We start from the raw sequence: 23,620 nt of genomic DNA, 5'->3' as shown, positions 1-23,620 counted from the left end.
ACTTGGCCAGCACAGGCCAGATGCCTTCCCCATTTTGGCTCAGCCGGCCTCTACCCATGCTACTTCTACCCCCCAACCCAGGACCACTTCTCCCCGAGTCCCAGTTTGCTCATCTAGGAAGCAGGAGTACTACCCCTGCCCTGCTTATTCCAGGGTGTGCTGGGACCCAGCGATGGAGCCATGGGAAAGTGCTACCTCCACAGAAAGGAAAGCAGAAGGCCAGGAAAGGCGCCAACTCTGCCTTCAGGAGCTGGATAGCGTCTCATGAGAGCCAGGGATGCTGTGGCTGCCCCCGGGCCAGAGGCCTGGCTCAGCTCTTTGCTGGGCCTCCTGCAGGGCTGCTCCCTGGCCCTGGCCTGCCTGCTGCTGAGTAGAACAGGGACCACCCTGAGTTCCCAGCTGCCACCCTGCTCGACTGACCACCAGAGGCCAGCCTGGGCCTCGGTCTAGAAGCATAGCTGGGAGTGGGAGGGTGCAAAGCAGGAGGCCCCTTAATACTCACAGCAGAGAGGTTTTGGCGGCGCTTACGATACAGGAAACCCTGTCGGCATCCACGTAGTCGTAAGTGAATTCTTCTGGGTCTGTCTTGGAGCCCGACTCAGAAAGCAGGAGGCCTAGCCAGTGGCCCATTTCCTCGGAAGACTTGGCCTGGGAGGAGGCCGAGAGGGACATGAGCAAGGCTGGAGTGTGCTGCCTGGTGCCCCCACCCCTGCCCTGATGCCCACCCCGGGCAAGGCCTCTGGGAGCACTGGGGTCATGCTCTTCATTCTCACTAGCATATCCCATCCCCCAGGGACCCCCAAATGATATTTCCTGCTACTACTGACACCCTGGTGCCACCTCAATGATGCTGTGGACATTTGTCCCAAGTATCACGTGATGTTTATAAACATGTATTTCTGGGAGGCTAATGGACCGGGAGAGGACTGTTAAAATGTATGTATTTTAGGTCGACACCTCTATTTTATGAATGATCACATTTCAGTTTACAACCCTAGTCCATTTATACAAGACTACCTGGATCCCTAAGAAATAACAAAATTCAAATCTATTTTTGTTTATGGTTTCAAGAGTCAGGATGTCTCATACACGTTACACCAGGTCAGCTGGCTCTGACAAATCGTGAGCTAAATTCCGGTGAAGTTGGTGCCTGATTTTCTCCAGGGGACAATGCATTCTAATCAAATATGTATTACACAGTATTTCTATTAAAATGCCAACAGGGTTTCTGGGCTTTATAATGAGAAAGAACTGGGAATTCTATAAATACTACAGGTTTACTTTCATGAGGAAGAACAGTCACCATGCTGGCATTACACCGCACCGCTCTGCCCCCTTACTGCTCTTTTCTCGCTATCAGAGGGGCAGCTAAAAGTGGTTTGACGTTTAGCTGGTTTCCTTTCCCCACTCATTTTCGAGTGGATTTCTCAATACAGCTTTTCACGGGCTGCTTCTAGTTCCTGCTACCACCATCCCTGCACTGGGCGATGGTAACAGCTTCCTAACGGGTCTCATTTTATCCCTTCCTGTCCCCCTCTCCTCCGTCCCCCACCCAGCAGCTGGAGGAGGAATCTTGGAATCCAAACCTGAACACGCCACCCTCCCTTGAAACCCTTCAGGGTCTCCCACTGCTCTTAGGATCAGCCTCCCCGTCCCTCCCCACCTTGTCCCACAGGCTTTCCCTACACCAGCCCCCATCCGCCCAGCACGCAAACTTTCCTACCTATTCATGGCGCCTGCCCCACTGCTGAGTGATTACTGAGTAATCAGTTGGACAACCACTGAATAATATCTCACTCTCGTACTAGCATGTAAGTTCCACGGCAGGGAGTCTGTCTTGTTCACCCTATCACTGTGCTGAATAGGTATCTGTCAACGGGATGGATGGATGCAGGAATGAATACAAGCTTGTCCCTGGGAAGCAGTTGGGATGTGGATCTTTTAGCCACCAGAGGGCAGTATTGGAGCAAAATCTGGATGAAGACCCCTGGATACAGGACTAGATGAACAGGGGTGAACTGGGCTGTGTGCTTAAGTGCCTGTAAAGCCCTCTGGCTCAGGCCTGCCCGGCTCATTGCGAGGCATTAGGTCACCTCTTATTTTTTGTAAATGTAACATCGAACAGAGGACGGGGGGTGGGAATAATGTAATTGTGTCACAAACCTTATTATTCCCCCCCGCCAGATAAGCCCTAACAGTCAGCATTTTTATGTACTGGCCCCCATCTGGTGATACACAAACGAAATCACAAACCCGCTTTGAGTCCCCAGAAAGTTTTTCCAGTAGCTCAGGGAGTTATAAATACTCCTCCTGCCCTAAGTGCAGGAAATAGCTCATTGTCCCATTCCTATAACACAACCACCCTGAGGTCAGAAAGGGAATGGAAATTTTTTTAAAATGCAAACAATCTCAGGCAAAGGAAGTAAAAATAAAGGGTGGCTAAGTTGACTCTCCCATTGTAGGACTGCGGTCCTCAGGACCTGCGGCAAACAGCCGTGACCACGACCTCTGCCCTGGCCGTGCCTCCCCACTCCCACCCAGCCAGAGGGCCAGCGGTACCTCGAGCTTGGCCAGCTCCTCGCCATCGTGGAGGATGCGGAAGGAGTAGAGGTGGTCGGGGCTCGGGTCTGGCACCACCTCACAGCCCACCAGGCTGAGGGGCTGCTGGGCCGCCTTGCTGCGGTTCCGGTCCTGGTAGAAGTACAGGTGACTGTCCCTGACGGAGCACCAGCGCGACTTCCACTGGCTGTTCACCAGAACGTTCAGGTAACCTGCGGAGTGGGACGCGGCTTCAGGGCGGGTGGGTGGCTGAGGGCCGCCCTTGCCCCCGGACCCCTGGAGAGGCTCCTCCAGAGCTCAGCTCCAAGGCTTGCCATGCTTTGCCCAAGAGACTTTCTTGCCTCGTAGAGGCTGTGAATTCTCCTTTGTGTTAGCTGCTAGATCCTTTGAAGGTGGGCAGCGCCGTGCTACTGGGTTTTGAGAGAGGCCTGTCCGGAGGGAAGTGAGTCGTGCCTTGGCCTGGACCAGGCAGAGAGCGTGTGTGTGTGCGTGTGTGTGCGTGCATGCACGTTTGTGCGCGTGTGTGTCTGCATGCGTGTGCGCGTCTGCGTGCACGTTTGTGCGCGTGTGTGTGCGCATGTGTGTCTGCGTGTGTGTGTGTGCAGGACCGAGGCAGGCACCCCCACCCCGGCCTCCTTGTCTCCCTTCCCCCGCCCCTGCCAGCCCAGGCCACCTGCAGGAAGCTCACCCCAGCCTGGGTGTCCTGGCCGCAGATGCGACCCCCTCACCTCCACAGCCGTAGTTCCCTCAGCTCCCCTGACACCTTGCCGTCCCCAGTCGCTGGGTCTCAGCCTGCAAAGGCCCCTCCCCCCTCGGCCAGCTCCTCCACGTCCTCCCAGAGGTGGCTGGCCCTCCTGGGTCCTGCCCTCCCTGCACGGTCGGCCTTCAGAACACTTGAGTCCTGGAACAGCGACATTCTCCACTTCCATGTCAGCCTCCCAACGGGACACAGAGCTTGTCAAGGGCAGGAACTTGCCACGTTCGTCTCCAGCGCCTGGTTCTGTGCCCCTTGGCCTCTCCACCAGGCAGCCCTTCTTTCTCTACCGGCACACAGGGGCTGCCAGTGCTGGGGTGCATCCATCACATAGGGCTTTCTTGTTTTTAAATGGTTGCATGTGTTGGGTTCAGCTTCCTCCCAACTTAGGTGAATATTTATGGAGCTGACACCGTGCACCAAGCACAGCCTTGTCCCTGGGGCTGGAAAGACCAGTAAACATCCAGTCTCAGGCCCCTCTGCCTGCCCCACACACCGTGGGTCGACATCTCTCTGTGCTGCTCACCTTCCCACGGGCACTGGCTTACAAAGCGGATGCCTTCTCCATCCTAAGGGACCGGCAGCTGCTCTGAACCTTAGTCGGGAAGAACTAGGCCCATGCAACAGGGTCAAAGTACACGGCCACCTTCGCACCCAGTCCAGTGCTGGACAGTCAGTGGGGATCGTGAATTTCTCAGGGCCACGAGACCATCACATCACAGTAGCAAAGTAGAAGAATGTGAGCCCAGGACCTAGGAACTCTGGCTCATTCAGGCAGGCGCCCCACTCGCCCATCACGATTCTCTGGACCAAAGAGAGGCAGGGAGCTCAGGCACCGAGTCCTGGGAAGGAGAGTAGCCATGTTCTCTCTGGCCCTTCCCCAGCCACAGGGGACAGGAGCGTGCTTCCCTGCTGAGTAACGGCCAGCAAGAACCCAGCCACGTCGCGCAAAGCGACTCACTGGGACCAGGCTCCCAGGCCCAACACCGTGCCCTCTGAGGCCACAGGGGCTGGCAGAGCTGGGCCGTCACCCGGCAACCTGGCCACAGAGCCAGGAGACTCCAGAGGCAGGGCCCTGTCTGCTGCCTTCCTGTCGCTCCAGCCCACAAGAGCCGAACTGGGACTCAGGAAGAGAGCCCAGGGCTGGTACACGGGTTCCATGAGGAGGAGGAAAAGGCCCAAAGATGGAGAGTAGTGGCCTTCAGGTTCCAGGGCGTAAGTATAGCAATGAGCTTTGAGTTGGAAGCCAGGATGTTTTCTGGGAAAGGTCTCTCTCTCTCTGTCTGTCTTTCCTGTCATCAGTTTCCTCAAGGCCGAGTAAGGGCAGCAGAGATGACCTGGAGGGCCTCCCAGCACCCACACATTCCCTCTGTACCAGCGACACGGGCTTTTGTCATCCCCTTAACGGGTCTTACCAGTGCCCCCTCAGAGTCTTTGCTCCTGCCCGCGGGGGCCATCCCAGCCCGTTTAGCTCCCGCCCGGCCTTGGCAGCTCAGGTCCAGGAAGCCATCCATCTCTGTCTACAGAGTAAGAAAGGTTCTTTCTGTCCCCGAGTCCTTGTAGCTACTGAGACGGCACAGTGTGTGGTGATGGGTATGAGGCCATCATCTCTGTTGAGCTGTAAGCTCTCAGGACTGTGTCCTCCGCCTGCTTGGGCCCCTTTCCCTAACACCGTGCCTCCCGTGCTCCATACACATTGATCGAATGAACATACAACTTTAAAGACTGTTAGGAGGACGGCCATCAACTACCCTTCACTTCCGCACACTGCAGCAAGAGGGTCTGGTGAGGCTTTATACAGGGCTGCCTGCAGCGAAGATCAGCAGAAACCGTGGACTGTGGGCTCACCCGCTCAAGAGCTGCTAGAGCAAAACCCCAAGTCCCTGCCCTGGCCGTCTGAGCCGCCTTCCCGGAGACGGAGACGGGCTGTGGCCCAGCGGGGGGCCCGCCCTCTGGCCCAGGAGGCGGCTATTGAAGCTTACTGGATGTCTCGAGGGACCTTTCCGGAGGCTCCAGCGAGGTAGATTTCTTCCTGCCCAGGTTCATTAGGTTGCTCAGTTTGAGGCCAGCAGAACATTTCTTCTTGACTGTCAAGATGAGAGGAAAAACTTTCAGCCTTGCACACAGCCTACCGATGTGCCCTCGTGGATGACGGAAAAATTAGCAGACCTGTCCCTGTCCTGTCTGCCCCTCCCTGTGCGCGCACAGGTCTGTGCCCCAAACTCGGATCCACAGGCCGGTCAGGTGTCTCTAGAGGCACACCACCCTCTCTTACAGAACATGTCAGCACTGGAGAATCTTTACAGACTGAATTGGCTCAGAGAGATCTGAACTAGGGTTAGCAAACGAGATGAAAGAATATTCTACCCCCAGCAATTCATGAAACGTAACTTCAGTTTGGTCCTCTCTCCTTTTTTCCGGGATCTATCAGCTATATACTTGTAAGCAGTTTAGAAACTGGAGGCATGCTGGAATGAGCTGTTAAAACTCGGTAGGGTTGAGCCAGACAGCCGAGCCTCAGAGCCCGGGATACCACCCCTCCCAACCCTAGGCTGAGAGCCAGAGCGTTTGTACCATCTTTGGTCTCCGGGACCTCAGGGTGGCCATCTATGGAGCTTCCATACTCCGAGGCTGACAGGTACTTCTCAGTTACATCTGGCTGTGGAAGAGAGAGAGACAAGTGGGTGATCTTGTCTGGGAATGGTTACCTGGGAGACCACAATTTAAGGGAAAATAATAGATGACTCTTGGGTGTAGGCTAGGGGTCACCTTGGAGTCCAAGTCACTGGTGGGGCATGGCCAGGCCTCCCTGGGGCTCCCTAAAGGACCTGCCTTTGCCTTCCCTTGTGAGGTTCCCCACCCCATCCCAGAGCATTGTTTCCTTCTTCAGGCCACCGCATATCCTTGATAGTGAGTCCTCAAGATGACTACTCCACTTGGTGTGACAGCGGCTCCGTAGCCAGTGGGCAGCGCAGGTAGCCAGCCCCAGGGTGCACGAGAGTCAGCGTCGCAACTGAAGCTGGGACCCACCCATACCAGGACGTCTTTTGAGAGTTGACTGTACTACCAACGCGGCAGGCTTTGCAGAAGAGCTGGCTTGTCCTCACAGGGTCAGACCACGATTCGAATCCCACCTGGAGCATTCTCTAGTGTGGCAGGGCCTCTCTGAGCCCCACCCCGCATGTGTATAAAATAGGGATAACACCCCTGTCTGCATTCTCAGGGCTGTTGGGGGACTAGAGACAGTCCCTAGAGTGGACACTCAGAAGATTCCCATCAGGCTTCTTCTAGAACCACTGACTCCAGAACCCCTGGAAAACAAGCCCAGCGACTCCCAACCAACAAGGCCTTCGCTGAGGACCAAGGACTGCAGTACCTGGCCAGGGAATCTTGTGTGCTGGGTCTTTAGGGAGAGGCCTTGTTTCTCACCCCAATGTGAAGGAATCTCCCAAGTTTACTCTGGCTTTGGTTTTCTTGTCAATGACCAAGAAATGAGTAAGAATGAAAACATCAGCCCCTCTTCCGTCACCCTAGAAGGCTGTGGGTTTTCCTCCATGGGGGTGGCCCGTGCCTTCCAAAGGAGCAGAGAGCCTCCTCCCTGCTCAGGGCCTCTGCCCACCCTCTGCCTTCCTCCCTGCCGGGGGTGGAGACCCCAAGATGAGCCACAGGGACCCTCTGTGCACAGCAGGGTTCCGGGCACCCGCCTGGGGACGTGGAATGTGACCCCGCAGTGACAGCCCTCCCCTCGGCCAGCACCCAGCCCAACTTTCTCAACTTTGACCCTAAAGCAGGGCTCCCACAGCTCCATGCAAATCAGCAGTAGGGCCCTTTGGTTGGGGTCCAACACCCAGACGGTTGCCTAAGTGGGAAGGAAGAGCCTCGGAAAATCTCCCTGCCCAAGAACAGAGGCAAAGTGACTTTTGTCCCAATGAACCTTCCCCCAAGCAAGAAACTACTGTAGGCTTCTACCATTCTCGTCAGTTTCCCTGCCAAGCTGAAGCTACTGCCCTTAGCCAAGCACTATACGTTTATCAACTGGGCTGACGTGCAAGAGCACAGCTCCCCGTCTTAACACCTTGAATTTTATAGAGACAAAAGTGGGACTGAACGCTCAGGCAGGGTAGAGGCTTACTTTCGGACAACTCGGGCGCTGGGCATCTGGGGTGTACTGGCTTCCCTCACAAGCTCCTTCAGAAGGCAGGCCACTCACCTCCTGGATGACCTGAAGGAAGAGGAAGACCCTTCAGGCCTGCAGCCACGGCCAGACCAAAGCCAGAGCCCCCCTAGCCACACGTGGCCTTGGGACCCAGCCAGGGAGGGGGCGTGTTCCCGAGGCCTGTCTCCTGCAGGCACCCAGGTGTTTGGTGGCATGCCAGGGAGGCAGGGGGCAGGGTTGGCAGCAAAGCCCAAACAGGGTGAGGGCAGCCAGCCCTCAGCTCCTCTCACCCCATCCTGGGCAGAGGTGGCTGTTCACTGCGGGCGTAAACACCCACGTTTGCCAGATGGCTCTCTGGCTCCTGGGGGCTGTGGGGCTCACTGTGGAGGGTCTGCATGCCGCCTGGGACTCAGGCCTGGACGCTGCCTTGGTCCAGGCCAGGCTCCCAGACATGCCTGTCAGAGTCCACCCCAGCTCCCCGGGAAGGAGCCTTTGAACTGGCTGGCGATGCCTCACTGGAGACCAGAAGGCAAGTGGATTTCAGCTAGAGCCCGAGTACAGGTGTCTGAGATCGCAGACATAGCCCCACGACCCATTTCCCTAAGGTGGATCGCTACCACCGACGACGTGGGAAGCCCTGCGAACTTGAAGGATCATAGACACTTCACCCCCGACCACAGCCATCCCTTTTGAAAAGGCTGGGGAGCCCCAGAGCGGAGCAGGCCCACCTCCCCCGCAGCCTGGCGCCTCCCTCACCCTGAGCCACTGCTCAGCTTGGTCCTTGCTCTGCAGGCCCAGCACGATCACGTCGGCGCTCACGGGTGTGATCTTCAGCTTGTGCTCCTTCTTCCGCACTTGCTTCTCCTTGTGCACCACACTGCTGCCCAGCAGGTTCACGTCCAGCTGAGGACTGTGGTCCTTGGAGGACTTGTAACACTGGAAGAGGGGAGAGGCGAGACGCTGCTTGGCCAGGTTCTGCAGAGGAGGGGGCCGCTGGGCAGGGCAGGACCCGCTGAGGGGTGGGCTCTGCACGACAAACCCAAAGGCCGGACACCCCTGTGCAAGCACAGAGCTGTCACCTCCAACACTGGCAACGCGTGCTCTCGGCGTCAGAGTGACCAGGCAGCTGTCTCTGTCTCCCTCAAGCCTCTTCCTCCCGCGTGCCAGAGAGGCCCCAGCCCTGCTCATCCAAGCTGCTCTAATCCCACTGCAGACCACACCGGCTCCTAAAATGTGTCCTCTGCAGGCAACTCCCACCTTTCCAGGGTGGAAGGCACTTTTCCCAGTTCTCTGTCTCTCTGCTTCTGTTCCTTGCTCGGCTTCCCCACTAAGGGGTCCAAAGGGGATGAAGGCCAAGTTTATCATCCGATTCGTTAGGAGACGATGTGTTAGCAGAGAAAGGAAGCGACTCTCCTCCCTACCAGAGAAAACGCATTACCCCTCTGTTTCTCACTTGTAAAATGGAGGTTCTTTACAGGGCTGTTTAACAGGACTACCTGAAAAACACCTGCACGCAGCAGGGCGGGTTGTAACCAGCGAAGAAGGGGTGTTTATGATGACTCCGTGGAACTTCACACTGGGACATAAAACCAAATTTAAAGTAACAAGAAACGGGGCTGTGGTCAGAGTACTATCTTCTGATTCCCTTATGGGTCTCATCATCAGTCACCTGCCTGGGCAGCAGGCTCCACCCCAAAAGGACTGTAAAGAAGAAGGAGCCCACAGACCAGGGGACAAAAAGATCCCCGGAAAAAATATCTGTACGATGGGATCGGTGGGGAGGGGAGGGGGCAGTCGTCACAGACCCCTCTGAAAGCCTGCTGGAAGTACTAGTCCTTCCTACGTAAGAGAAAGCACGTTCATCCTCGCACACGAAGCTCTGCTGGGGAGAAGCAGAAACCCCCCGATGCGACAGGCTCTAAGCACCTGGCATCAGGGACCACCCGCACCTCCACTCCGGGGAGAGGACACTCACCAGGAGCCTGGTGTCCTTGATCACGCAGAGCTGCTTGGCCCACTGGCCCAGCCACTTCTTGCGCCACAGGAAAGCACAGATGCGGGCGTCGCGCATCAGCTCGATGCTGGCCTCGGGCGAGGGCCACTGGTAGGGGGCCGACTTGCCCTTGCTGCTTTCGTCCTCGTCGTAGGACTCGTAGGAACTGCTCACGGCCTCTCCGTCCTCTGCAAGGAAGAGCCCTCCGTCACAGTTCCAGCGGGCAGGGGATGTTCTGAAACAGGCTTTGCTCCTTCGGGAGGGAGGGGAGCAGGCAGGGGCATCCAGTGGTCCCCAGGCTACCCCGCCCCCGCCGTGCCCTTGGACCAGCCCACAGTCACCAACCACACACCCAGGCGGACTTTCCGGCCCCCAAACCCCTGAGCAAAGCGCCTTGGATGCTGCCTCCGGCCGCAGACGCAGGTGACGTAAAACCAGGAGTCTCCCTCTTCCTCCTCAAATCCTGTCGCCTCAGACCCCGTGGAAACCTCTGACCAGACGCGGCCCTCACACGCCTGCTCTTGAGAGGTCCAGCGCCCCTGCTGGGGGCCTCCATTTCTTCCGCTGAAGGATGAAGCAGTGGGGTGAGATCGCTTCTAAGGGCCCAGGAGGAGAGGGTCGCCGTCTGAGCCCAGAGCTGGGCGAGCCTCCAGCAGCGGCCCACTGGGCCTGCCCTGTCCCTGGTTCTGTCCTGGGAGCAGCAGGAAGCTGTGGCTCCGTGGAAGTAAAAGATGAAACAAAGCCCAGCAGGAGCTGGCCCTCCGGGGAAGGCGGCCACCCTCGCACTCCTGAAGGCTCTCCTCACAATCGCAGCCCTGCTGGAAATCGGCTCATCTTCCACAGGCTCCGTTCTCTTTCCCTCCCCACAGAGCACCTCCCGTCACGAGCTTAGCATCTTCTGCCCATCCCCACCTGCTACCCTTCCTTTCTAGCAATGAGCCACCCTCACGTTTTTTGTTTTTTTTTTTTTTTTGCGGTACGCGGGCCTCCCCCTGCTGTGGCCCCTCCCGTTGCGGAGCACAGGCTCCGGACGCGCAGGCTCAGCGGCCATGGGTCACGGGCTCAGCCGCTCCGCGGCATGTGGGATCTTCCCGGACCGGGGCACGAACCCGTGTCCCCTAGCATCGGCAGGCGGACTCCCAACCACTGCGCCATCAGGGAAACCCCCACCCTCACGTTTTTATTCTGTTTAAAAGAATCCCAAAACGCACCAAATTGCACCCGATCCTGTGCCCGCTCTGCATGCCTCGGTTTCTGCCTCCACCACCCTGCAAGAATTTCTCTGTTCCCCAGGCCTCACTGCCCTATTCAAGGCCAACAAAAACTAGGTGCAGAAAAAAATCAATCAAACCCCGAAATGCAGGACACGGAGAAAGGAGAACCTCAGGATCCAGGTCCAACCCCTGGCTCAGCACAGGAATCCTGTCTGTCATAGCCCTGCCCCAGCCTCTGCTTGAATCCCCCCGTGGACGGGGAGCTCATACCGCTCGACTGCTGGACAATTCCTTCTATTACTGGGCAGCTCTAACAGTTAGAAAGTCCCACCTACTTCCCTGTGACTTCTACAGGCACGTCTGTCCCCTTGAGTCACAGTGAATGAAACCTTTCTTCTGCACATTATCCATCAGAAAAGAGACAGCCCACGGGTCCCCCATCTTCTCTTCTCCAGAAGCCTCTTAAACTACCTGCATAGCTAGGTTCCTGCAATACTAAGAAAACAGAACCGCATTTGAATTAGAACGAGGCCACGGCCACAGTTACTCTGGCTACAATGCCAATGAAAATGTGTTTTATTTTGCTTTAATAGTTTTAAAAATAATACTTTGACTATTTTAATATCAGTCTTCTTGCAAAGCAGTGTGCTACTACTCCCCTTCCTGGCTTAATAAAAAAGTTGCACAGTTCACAATTTTATACCCATTAAATAAACAAAGATTGAAAATAGTGGTGCTACCCAGTAGGGGACCCTGAACTCTCTCGTATGGCTGGTGGCAATATAAATGTACACCAGCCTCTCAGGAAACAACCTGTCAGCCTGTTGTTTCGAGCGCCATAAAAACATTCATACCCTTCGACCCCATAATCCCAGGCCTGGGAGTTTATCCTAAGAAACTAGTTTTTGAAAAAGGAAGGAAGGGGGGAAGGTTACATGCATTAAGATATTTATTCAAGAAGGAGACTCAGGAAAGTCTGATTTCATCCAGCGTACCATGCAACCGTAATCAGCGAAAGCTCTGAAGCCTAGTCTGCAACTTGAGAATCTCCTTAAGAGGAGATGGTAAGTGAGAAAGCACAATTAAAATTATCTATACAAGGAGAACAGTACTGAAAGGCTCAGAGAGAACTCAAAGTAGTTGGTTTGATCTGGTGGTAGGATCAGGGTGACTCTGTAAAAAATGTCCCCCTTGTCAGCACTGCATTAGCTGCATAATAAATAAGAATGATGTAGTCATCGGGATAGCTCTTTCGGTGATAAAGATTAATAAGCGAGGCTACAGAGTTTAGTGTGAAGAAGCTGGCCAAACTCCCCCCACACCCTGCCCCTGGCTGTTCTGTGCTTCTGGGGTTGCCCCACATGTTCCATGGAGAATTCTAACATCTGCCCCTCTGCCTCCAAGGGTGATGGGGATGCTACCTGGAACAGCTTGGAGGAAATCTAGGGCAAATGTATTGACCATTTTATTTATCTCTAAGAGGGATCACGGCCCAACCATAAATGTAGGGTGTTCTTAAACAGGTACTCGGCTTCTAGAGGTCGCAGGATGAACAGGAGTGAAAGGCAGGATGCTAAGATAATTCCATACCCCTGTTTGCTGTCCCCAGGTGGAGACTGCACCCACTGTGTCCTGTGGCGTGTCCTCGGGAATAGAGGGCGGGACAGCCGTGCCACGCTCTGCGTCCTCTAGCCGCCTGTTCGGATGCTACAGGCAGGGGTCTGCAGAGGGACAGCACACGGCGTGCGCACGCAGAACCCATGCAAGAGGACGGGAAGAGGGCGGCAGCCACCCTTGGGGCACGCACCCCGCCTCAGAGAGGGCCAGGCAGCAGATGGGATCACCGGCATTCCCGCTGTGGGACAAGCAGTACCCAAGGTGATCGTGGCGTAAACGACTCCTTCAGGCACCTGTACCCATCTGGGGACTCCACTGGGGGGAAATTTGCCAGAATGATCTGTGTGGGATCCAGAAGAACAGACAAAGGCAAGAGGAAGAGAGAGAAGATGAAGAGAGCGGCAGACCGAGATGCAGAGGCACAAAGAGATGTGGCGACGCGGCTGCCCTCCCACCAGAAGTTAGTGCGTTCCTGTCAGAGATGTGGGCTTGTCAGGTGTACCCCAGCCTGGCCAAGGACGTCATTTCCCAGCCCCTTCCCATCCAGAGATGTGACTTCCTGCCGCCAATGGAATGTGGATAGAAGCACTGGGTGTCACTCTGCCTGGTGCCTTTAAGGAGCACATAGAGGTTCTCCACCCTTTCTTTGTGGTGGATTCTGTGGCCTCAGAAGGTGACCGAGCCCACGCTGGACAGGAGCCTGCTGACCAGTAAGGCCCAGCTGAACTATTCCGTGAGTGAGAATCAGATTTGCATTGGGTTACTCTAAGCTGCAAGAGGGGTTGTTTGTTACAGCAGCTGCCGTTACTGATGTCTACTGTCTCTAGCAGGAGACACCAGCAATGCAGGTGCTCTACCTAATAGCTCCTGCACAGGCCCCTGGCAGGGCACTTACTAAACTTGTTCAGAGAGAGGACCTGACCCAGGGAAGCAGTGAGTGGACTGCTGATAAAGCAGGCCAAGAGGCCAAGCAACTGGTCTTTTTCAGGAAGTCAGCAAAATCGCTGTTGGCCAAAGAAGTAGAGCAAGGGGTGGGAGTCCGATGGTCATTTCTGCTGTTGTGACCTGTGCGTCCCACTGGTCAAACAGGTGTGGGGGACAGCAGGCCGGCTTATGATGCAGGGGAGGCCCCCTCTTCGTGGTAAGTATGACCAGCTCCCCACAAGTCATCCTCCATCCTCGAGCTGGCAGGGGACAAAAGGCACCTGGGCTTCTCCCCACCCTCCTTGCTGACCTTGTGATGACCCCCTGGTTCTGGATAAAACCAATATGAACTCCCAGTCGAGAGACAAACACCGGGATCCTTCTGACTGCTTGTTTGTGTCGAGATGAAGTGTCTGCCCCACCAGCAGGCCCCCGGGAGCGTCTGGGAGGCAGGCCCCGGCTGGCACAGGCCACACCCGAGAGAGATGGGCTTCAGACACATGGAGGTGCTCCCCGGGGTGAGTCACTGCTCCCACCTTCCAGACGCACCCAGACAGCCCCACCGCGCTCTCAGCTCCAGTCTGAAATCACAGTCCAGCCGGTGACTTGGCAACACCTCACAAGCTAAGTGATGTCTGTCCACAAAGCCAGCCTCTTAGAATAAAATTCCTTCGGGCCAAAGAAGCCCTCACCTCCCACACAGTTCCCGGGACCGCAGACAGTAGGTAAAGTGTGAAGAAAGAGGACAAGAATCCCATGTGGCTCCATGTGACTGGTCCCATCTCATCCCAGGGCCAGTTCTTTGTGACACCAACAAGGTCCCCCCCTTCGGCCAAGTTCATTCCCACCACCAGGGATCCTTACCACTGACATCTGCAAGTTGCTTTACGCTTTCAAAGACCTTTCACTTACAAAGGAAGGAAAGAGAAGGAGGTAAGAAAGGGAGAGTGAGGGGACCAGAGTCCAGCTACCTGGGAGAATGGGGTCACAACCATCTCTTTCTTCCAGAACCTTCAAGGCCTTTCTGTGTTATAGAATCCCCACAACGAGAGCATTTCTATTTCTGATCCAACCTCATCAGGCTGAGAACCACTGGCCGAGGACAGATGACTCCAGCGTGAGCCCTGCCCCCATAGCAAAGGCCATCTACCTAAGTTAGGTCAGCCACAAACAACCCTCCCCTCCAAAGGCTGGAGAAAAGTCTATTCAGAGAAAAGCCGAAGTCTTTACCAAGGCCAACAGCTGATTTCTGTGTCCCCATCTCCCATCTCTCTCCCCCAACCCCACCTGCTCCTGCCACAATGGCCTCCAAACATGCCAAGGGCTCTCCTGCCTCAGGGCCTTTGCACGTACTGTGCTCTCTGTTTAGAAAGTTCTTCCTGCAGGTATCAGCCCCACCCAGTTCCCACTTCATTTGGGAATCTGCTCAAGGTCATGCTATCAGAGAGGCCCTCCCTAATCTAAAATAAAATCCTTCTCCTGCCCCAACCCAGCCCCTGCAGCTTTCCATCCTGACCTGACACATCCTATGTTTATTTGCTGTCTGTCTTCCCTCTCACAATCTAAGTGCCGTGACCACTGAACCCCACTGAATCCTGCATGCTGCTGAGCTCCTGATTCCTAGAAGCGTGCTGGGTACACGGTGGGACCCAGTGACTATTAGTCCAGCGCAAGAACCTGGGAACTGGGCTCTGGCTCAGCCTGACCACATTTCCATTGCTTACGGGGCCTTGTGCCTCTCGGCCAACACACCTCTTCTTTGTCACATTTCTGTGCTGAATCCAGCAACATCCAGGCAGGACCACAGAAAGCATCAGACACAGTAAACCAGGTCCTTGTGGACCACCCCAAGCCCCTCCTTGCAGGTGGGTTGGGTCTGCTGTAGGTCTCAGCTCCCCAGCAGACCAGAGGCCAAATGCTCTGTGGCCAGTTCTCAATTCGGGCCATGCTCTCTAGTTAGAGCCGCCCAGGCTGCCCTGTGTTTCTAGCCAGGGTAAGTGTGCCGGTCCCAACCAGGGGAGTTGGCACTGGCATCCGTGCAGGAAGTGATTGGACCCCCTCCAAGCCCCGTCCCCAGGATGTACCATTGAGGGATGTGTCATATGGTTCAGCCTCTTCATAGTAACCCTCTGGAGACTCGATCTTTGGGGTGGAGAGCTGTTTCCGTTCTGGAATCTGTGGTATGAACAAATAAAACAAACATTTTCAGATACGATACACTGGGAACAACTTGGAATTAACCCTTTGGGTGGAAGGAGAGGGAAGCAGAAGAAAAAAATGCCCAGCTTGGACGTCAAGCAAGTCGAGAGGGAGAACGGGAATTATCGTGACTCCCATCAGCCACCCCATCCACAGCGTTTGGTTTGCATCCAGCTGGAGGGCTGTGGGCGCATTGCTTGACCTCACCAAGCCTCAGCATTCCCCTTGCCCCCTGCAAAATGAGGCTCCGATGCCCACCACACACACAATGTCATTGTACACATCGTGACATGACATAACACACTTGAAAGGCCAGATGGAGTCAGGCTGTCATGGTAGCTATGATGGCTTCTGCATAGAATACATTTTCTACAAAGACAAGGGCTGATCAGGGGTACACAGAGGAAGAGGACCTGGCTGCTAACTCCCAAACTTCTCCCATAACAAGTTCAATCATTCGCTCAGCAGATACTGGATGGCTCCCACGGACTAGCTGAGGGACACATCCAGATGGTCAGGAGTCAGTCCTGAGAAAGTCTTAACTAGGTGCTCACAGCTCCTTATCAAGTGCTTTAATAGACAAGGTCAGAGCTCCATGGGAGCGTGGAGGGTGTGATGAACATTTAGGACCAAGGAAGGATGCTCAGAGGACAGGACCACCCAGCATTTCTTACATGGCATGAGGGTAAATGAGCATAATTTGAGTAGAATAAAAAACAGAAGCAGGGCCTCCCTGGTGGCGCAGTGGTTGAGCGTCCGCCTGCCGATGCACGGGACGCGGGTTCGTGCCCCGGTCCGGGAGGATCCCACATGCCGCGGAGCGGCTGGGCCCGTGAGCCATGGCCGCTGAGCCTGCGCGTCCGGAGCCTGTGTCCGCGACGGGAGAGGCCACAACAGTGAGAGGCCCGCGTACCGCCAAAAAACAAAAACATATGCAACTGTGGAGAAGAACAGAGCATGAAAATCGTTCTCTCCTCCATTACTCCATCTGTAAGATGGGCACTAGACTATGAAGGTGATCTCATAAGCAGTAGCAGGGGAGAAAGAGAGGTGGATGGTGGCATGAATATTACTATATATAGGTCATGAACACGTAAGTGTCCATCCACACAAGTCTCTGATGTCTTTCTGAATCACGAAGTCCCTGAAGAGGGCCAAGGGAATATTCGTGATGAGAACAGAAATGGCAAAAGCTGAAGTGCATTCCCAGTCCTGGTTTTGAGAAGTCCTTGCGCTGGGTGTTCCCCATGAGGGGCAAGGCCTGGACCTTCGGGGGGTGCCAAGTGAAGACAGAGGAGGCTCTTAAGGTAAAGGGGGTGCAGGGAGATCGTAGGAGACACAGCGCCCTGACCTCGGACGGACCCCTGGGCTGCTGGGGATTCCTTGCCCCACCAGGAAGAGGGGCAGGAGGTGGGGAAATCTAGAAACCTTTGCCTTGGAAAATGAGCTCTTTGGGGGACCTATGACAGACAGAGCTTCCCTAGTCCTGGCCCAGGCGATGGTGGGAGAACAGGCAGCGTGGGCTCACGTCCCCGTGGGACAGTACTCAGCAGGGACCACAAGGGCGTCGGTTCCCAGCTTCCCCCGGGGGCAGAGTATTGCTCCTGCAGCTGCTGCACAAACCAGGCCCCCCCCAGAGCCAAGTCTTCTGTGGCTTTGGCGACTAGAGCTATTTCTATGATCTCTGGAGTGAATGGAACTAGGTTTGAATCCAGCCTTTAGGAGCCCATGGATTTAACCATGGGTGTGTGACAGCCTCTCTCGGTCTCACTCTCCCTCTTCATAAAACAGGAATAGTACTGGAATCGTTGAGGATTCAAGGAGACAAAACGTGATGGTGCTTCCACAGGGCCTGGCGCGCATCCAGTACCAGGAGGCTGTTGTCATCGTTGTCTGGGGGCCTCCACAACCCAGGCGCCCTGCAGGAGCCAGGCTACTGGATTGCTGTCTGGCAAGCTGAGACAGGTCCACATGAAGAGGGTCAGCAGAGGCCAGGCCACCACCTGGCTCCCATACCACGTCCTTCGAACTCCATCTGGCCCGACGCCAAGAGAGCTGACCCAAGTCCCAGAGGCAGGCTCTGAGCAGCCTGCAGCCCCAGCAGGTGCGACACACAGCGTGCAGGAAGGAACAGAATAATCTGCTCATTTCCTAAGCAGCCCAGCTGCGCTCCGGGCCGGCTGCGGAAGGGCGACGGCTGTGAGCGGTACCTCCGTCCGGGCTCCTCGCCGGGGCGAGGGCCTCGCACATGGTGGACACATCTGGTAGCTGCTAGTGGACGATCCTTCGCCTTTGCTGCCCCTGGCCTGGAGAGACGTTTCTGCTCCTCTCGGCCACTCCTGGCCCCTCGGTCAGCCAGAGAAAGGGCTGCCTCTGAGAGCCTGCTTCCTGGGGTCTGAGGGGAAAATGTCTCCTTACCTGGGCCCCGACAAGGTCTCTGCTTTTGGGTCCTGGGGCTCAGGCTTCCTGAGTGGGCTGGGCCTCCAGCTGCAGCCTCCAAGAAGCCCCACTCCCCATCACGGGGTGTGGGAACCCTTGTCTTGGTGAGGGCGTGGGGATCCCATCCGGAGGGAAGCTCTGAGCACCCAAGGTCTGGCTCTGGTCTGGATTCCCATGATTAGAACAGGACAGAAGGGGATTGAACCCTCCTGTGGGAACTCCTGCTGGGTCATTATCCCCACAGGGGGCCTGCCCTCCCATCTAGGAGTTGAGCACCAGGGGGTGTTTCTTGAGAGTCTCCCAAGCCTCTCACTGTGAAATCATCTGTAAATGGATCTATACAGAGAGGCAGATAGGGCAGTGGGGCAGGAATCTGACCTTCGGGGCTGGGTTCGAATCCTGACACGGGCACATCGAGCTGTGTGACTCTGGACAACTGACTTGACCTCTCTGGGCCTCAGTTCCTTTGCTATAAAATGGGGAGAGTAGAAGTACCCGTCACATGGGGTCACTGTAAGGATTAAACTGTGCTCAGCACTATTAAATAATAAATATTAGTGCTCACTGACCTTCAAAATAAGATATAAAAATATCAATCAAAGGGAGAAAAGGTGCCTGTATGCATGTTTGGTGGGGGAAGAACAGGGGTACTCTGGGAGGATACAGAGGAAGTATTTGGGCATGACCTGGCTTACAGCAAGCTCAACTGCCTTAAAGAACAGGACAGCCCCTGTCCTCAAGGCGGCCAGGGCAAAAGATACGGGCCTGGGTCACGTTAAAGGACAAAACGATTCCAACAATTCAGAAGAGAGTCACATAATCACACAGGCGCGATGGCCTATTATCAGAGGTCAGGGGAGCAGGAGATCCTAAACTCCCGGAATTCAGAATAAAGGAAAGTTACTTTATCATCATGACCATGAGGATGGTACACAGTCAACGAAGGAGCAGAAGATGTGTGACTTCGGAACCTGAAATAACTGAGGGTTCACAGGAAGGGACAGGGAAGAAAGCCACCCTGCTCAGCGTGACTTGCCAGAGACTGGCAAACTTTACCTGTACAGAGCCAAACAGTCAATACTTAGGGATTTGCAGGCCATTCAGCGGCTCTGATCTCAGCTCTTCTACCCTGCTACTGTAGTGCAAAAGCACCCATAAATAATACACAAATGAATGAGCTTGGCTGAATTCCAGCAAAATGTTATTTACAAAAGCAGGTGGTGCAGGATTTGGTCAGGGGGCTGTACCTGGCCAGTGCTGATTTAGATGAGACACAGAGCTGAAGATGCGGGGTGGCCCAGGTGACCTGGGGCATCCCTGCAGTTCTGAGCAACCTGCCCCAGAATGCACTGTGGAAGCTTCCGGGGTGGGGGCTAGCGGATCCAGCCCGAGCTCCCCAGACCAACCATGGTGACGGCCTTCCCTGCCCCCACAGAGCAGCCTGCAGAAGTCCAGCCCCGACGCGTGGTCAGGCCTCAGAGGGGAGGTGGGCGGAGATGGCTGCCCAGGCCAGGAGCACAACGGTGCCAGCAGACGTCTGTCTCTCGGAAAGCAACCGCCGCACCTGGCTGTGCGGACCGTGGCCTGGAAGTGCCACGGCTGCTGAGTCACTGGCCACACCCATGAGATTTGCTCCAGACCCCTGGCTGCCCCCTCCAGTGTTGGACGGGCTGAGCCTGGGACAGAGGCCAAGCTCCCGGCCCAGCCCAGGGCACTGAGGACCCCAGGCAGACACCCAGCTTGTGCTACAGCCACCAGAGAGCCCGGGGCCGGGCATGCAAGAGGACAAGCCACCGTGGTGCCCTGAAGCTCCTGGGTCAGGGTGGGAAGGGACACGGCTTTCTCTGGCCGAGGAAGAGAGGTCACAGGGCCAGCCAGGCTCAGGCTGCCACGCTCCCTCCCTCCCAAACTACTTGCTGTTCTGGTTCTCCTCCTCCCTGTGAGAGCCAGAAGACACAGCTGTTCCCCGCTCCACCCTGACACCGCTCCTCTGGGGGCCTTGGACTGTCTTCAGCCAGACTTGACCAGAGAGGAGGCTGGAGGGGAGCAGGCGTGTGTGGGCAGGCAGGGAGGACCCCGGATTCTGCACCCCCCCTTCCTCACTCCACATCCAGAAGGCCCTGGGGTGGAGGTGGGCGACTGGGACAGAACTAGGAGGGACCTAGGAAAGGTCCTTCTCAGCAGAGAAATTCCACAAGGAGCGGAGACTGCCAAGGCCGCTCGCTCTGCTGGAAGTTGCCCCACGGCCTGGAGTATGTCCACGGGAACCGTCACCACGCATCTGAAAGGCCACACGTCTCGGGTCGTGGTGTCTTTCCAGTGCAGCAATAGCTTCCTCTCGAGCCTCTCCTGGCCCCGATGGCCCACAGACACAGCTGATGCCGGGAGTCCGCTCCAGGGGACGACCACAGTCCTGGCCTTGATCAGAGGCCCTGCGTCTCACACCCCCGAGCCCTTGGGGCCAATGTGCCAGGGTCACAGAAGGCTAGCAAGGGAGCACTAAAAGCCAGCCAGAGTCCCGGGGCTGCCGGACTCTGTGACCACGACCCGGCCCCAGACCCTGGGTTCCCAGTCCACCACCACGTTCGTCAAACACGGGCTTCCAGAGCGAGTCACCGCTAAGAGGCTCCACCAGGTGAATGCCCCTCCCGTCTGGTGTGGACCCCTAAGCAGCTAGCTGCCCCACGTGGGGTGGGTAGTGGCACCCCACTGCACAGAGGCCAAAGGCACCCCGGTCAGAATCACACATGAACTCAGGCTAGGACAGTTGCAGCCCTGGCTCAGAGCAGCCACCTCTCCTTCCCCCCATCCGGCAAGGGGTGCTTGGGGCGTAACCCGAAAACCACAACACCTCCCGTCTGCTTAAAACCAGCAGCAACTGGATGGGAGCTGAGAGGCCATGCCACCTCCCCAAGTCCCGGCGCCAGAAGTGAGGGGAGCCTGCAGCAGAAAGGGACACGACTTGTACCTTTACTTGGCTAAGAAGCCGAGCTGAAGTCCGGGACGCCGCAGAGTGGCCCAGAAACCAAGAAACTGCATACAAATCCTGGGCCTGCTACCTCCCAGTGGTGGGATCTTGGCCAGTTGTTTTAACTCCCTGAGCCTCTGATTTTTGGCAGGTGGTGGGAGGACCATGTTTGTGTGCACGGAGTGGGCAGCGGCTCAGAGCATGGCAGTCACTCACGGCATCAGCATATTGGGGTACCCAGGGACTGATGCTCAGTCCACCAAGTCTCAGTCAGCCTGAGATGAAGGGTCCCTGCCAAGCTGTCACCCAGCTCCAGGGGCTCCTGCAGTGGGATGCTGCCCAGACATTCCAGGCCTGCCCTACCAGCTGTGAGAGCAGTGGGAAGAACCGTACTGCCCCCAGGAAGGCATGATTGAAGGGGCCAGTCTGGGGACGGGACCCCCTCAGTGGTGACCTGAGCCTACGGATCCGGTGATGGATGGCTTGGTGGGAGCTCAGTGACCGTGCAGTCCCACGGTCCCAGAAATCCTTCCCAGCCAGATCCTAGCGTGGAAAGAACTTGGGTTCAAGTTCTGCCACTTCAAGGCTGTGTGACACTGGGATGTTATAAACCCACTGATTCTCGGTTCTTCACCCATAAGATGTAAATACTACCACTCACCTCACTGAATACTAATGTGGTCTGCCACGCCCCCTGAATAAGAGGAGCTTAGGTGAGAGATGTTTACGTTCCTTTCATTTAAACACCAGGAAACAGAGGGCCAGAGACCTTAAATAACCTGCTCAAGGTCAAGGAGCTAGTACCTGGCAGAGCTGGAATCTGAACCCAAGTCTGTAGGAGTCCATAAACCCATCCATCCACAAACATGCGTGTGGTCTACTGTGCGCAGACACAGGACATGAAGCAGTAAACGAGACAGAGTCCCTGTTCCAGGGAGCTTACATCTACTCTGGGAGGCAAATAATAAACATGGAGGGGTAACTGGGTGGTGTGGCAGGCAGTAATGGGGGCAGGCACTGAGATGGGATGCCTCACATGGGTAAGTCAGGGAAAGTCTATCTAAGAACGTCTGAGACAGGAGGAGGGGGCAGCCTTTGAGGGGCCAGGGCCCGGGGACTGCAGAGTCCCTGAGGCAGGACTGACCACAGGGAACAACCCAGGAACAGAAAGGAGGCTGGTGAAGAGCAGATGCAATGAGGCTGGAGGTGCAGCTGGGCCAGACCGTGTAGGCCCTGGGGCCACGTGAAGGAATGGGGATGTTCTGCCCCAAGTCCAGTGAGAGCTCTTGGTGGGTTTCAAGCAGGAAGTGATGTGATGTGGTTTACATTTCTGAAAGGTCACTGTGGCCTGAGCTGGTGCCCATGTCTGTTCAAGGCCCCGCTCACGGGGTGCTGGTGAAGAGCCTGGCGTAGCCTCGGACACACAGGGACCCTCATCTCGCACTGCCGTTCCTCTTTGCGCTGAGCAAATGATGTCACCTGCTAGCACGCTTACTTGTCTCCGTCCCTCCCGGTGCCCCGGACCCCACAGACAACAGGTGCTCCGAAAATGCCAGACGCTGGGTAGACTGACACCTGCGAGAAGCATTGGACCTTCACGGGACCCAAGTCAGGGAAATGAGGGATCCCGGACCCACACTTACGATCTTGGGTGGCGGGAGGTCTGGAAGACTCTTCTGAGGGGCCGAGGAGTGCTGGCTGGGCTCGCCGTTAGTCAGTGGGCTCTGCTCCTCGGGCGCTGTGGGAAGCAAGCAGAAGAGGGCTTCGATGAGGGGCACCCAGGCTTGCAGTGGAGTCTCAGTAGCCAGGAATGTCTGGTCACATGAGCCCCGAGTTCTATTTGGGCGGGTGTTAATTACCCAGGCAGGCGGTCCCTGGAGCCAGTGTTGTTTTTCCTCCAAGAATAGGGTAGATCGGCCATGGGCAGTTTCCTCAGGAGGAACTGGTTTGAGGTTTCTGGTAGGTTCCGCACCCTCTCCTCCACCGGCCCCATGTCCAAAATGCCCTGGCCACAGAGCTTCAGTGAGTGCAGGAGCTGCCCGTGGTCACTATATTGAGCTGCTCTCAGCACCGACCCTGTGATTACCTCTGTCCACCCCATGGTTTCCCCGGAAGGCAAACAACCTAGGGCCCGGGGGCTGCTTTAGTGCAGGGGACTTCTGCTGAGCCCACGCTTGGTGGTGGGGCAGGAGGTGAAAGCCACACTGGGGACCTTGGCCACCAACCCTCTGTGCACTTTTAAGGAAAAGGCACCAAAGGCTCTTCTGAGCCTGACCGTTTCAGCCGGTGGCCAAGCCAGCTGGGGACAGACAGGTTCAGGCAGATCTGACCCTGGGGCTTTGCTGGCTGATGTCCTGGAGCCAAGTCTTTAACAGGACTGAATGTTTTGGGATGCTGTGTTCCCACTTCTTGCTAAGCCTCTGCCTTTGAGTCACAGGCTTGAGAGCTGCGAGACGGGGGCTTCTACTCCCCACTCTTCTGCAGCTAGGCAGCTCTGCAAACCTCTGGGCCTCCCTGGGGTCCTGCTGGACCCACTCCTGAGGGTTTTCGGACAAAAGCAGAGAGCAGAACAGAGAAGATTAAGACGCCATGGGAGACACCACCTGTCCTTCCAGTGGAAGGTAAGATGTTCTGCCAAGCCATCACCTTTGAACAAAACCTTCGATCGAATATTAAGGCAGCTGCTGACATCACGGACTCCTCGCCATCACTCCCCCCCAACACACACACACTCATAAAATCCAGACTTCTGTCAAAAGTCATAAAGCTGGGGCTGTGGGATCAGCACCTATACAGC

General features: G+C 56.1%; 1 protein-coding gene across 13 annotated transcripts in view; it reads right to left on the bottom strand.

Annotated features, from left to right (window-relative positions):
- AFAP1L2 (actin filament associated protein 1 like 2) overlaps positions 1–23,620 on the bottom strand; it is a 98,477-nt gene that overhangs the window by 7,571 nt on the left and 67,286 nt on the right. For 7 of the 13 annotated variants that reach the window (XM_065894809.1, XM_065894816.1, XM_065894815.1 and 4 more), the window contains 9 exons: positions 22,467–22,561; positions 15,302–15,392; positions 9,445–9,650; positions 8,226–8,405; positions 7,446–7,535; positions 5,888–5,972; positions 5,296–5,400; positions 2,560–2,771; positions 503–648 (listed from right to left, as the gene is read on the bottom strand). In XM_065894809.1, the coding sequence (XP_065750881.1) occupies positions 503–648; positions 2,560–2,771; positions 5,296–5,400; positions 5,888–5,972; positions 7,446–7,535; positions 8,226–8,405; positions 9,445–9,650; positions 15,302–15,392; positions 22,467–22,561 (1,210 nt within the window). Of the gene's footprint in view, positions 1–502; positions 649–2,559; positions 2,772–5,295; positions 5,401–5,887; positions 5,973–7,445; positions 7,536–8,225; positions 8,406–9,444; positions 9,651–12,549; positions 12,634–15,301; positions 15,393–22,466; positions 22,562–23,620 lie in introns of all 13 variants that reach the window. The other 6 variants (XM_065894810.1, XM_065894812.1, XM_065894811.1 and 3 more) reach the window with 1 other exon arrangement.

This window comes from Phocoena phocoena, chromosome 16 (genome assembly GCF_963924675.1).
Source record: "Phocoena phocoena chromosome 16, mPhoPho1.1, whole genome shotgun sequence".
NCBI classification, from domain to species: domain Eukaryota; kingdom Metazoa; phylum Chordata; class Mammalia; order Artiodactyla; family Phocoenidae; genus Phocoena; species Phocoena phocoena.
Note: the sequence above shows the minus strand (reverse complement) of the source record. Positions and strands in the feature narration are given on the sequence as shown.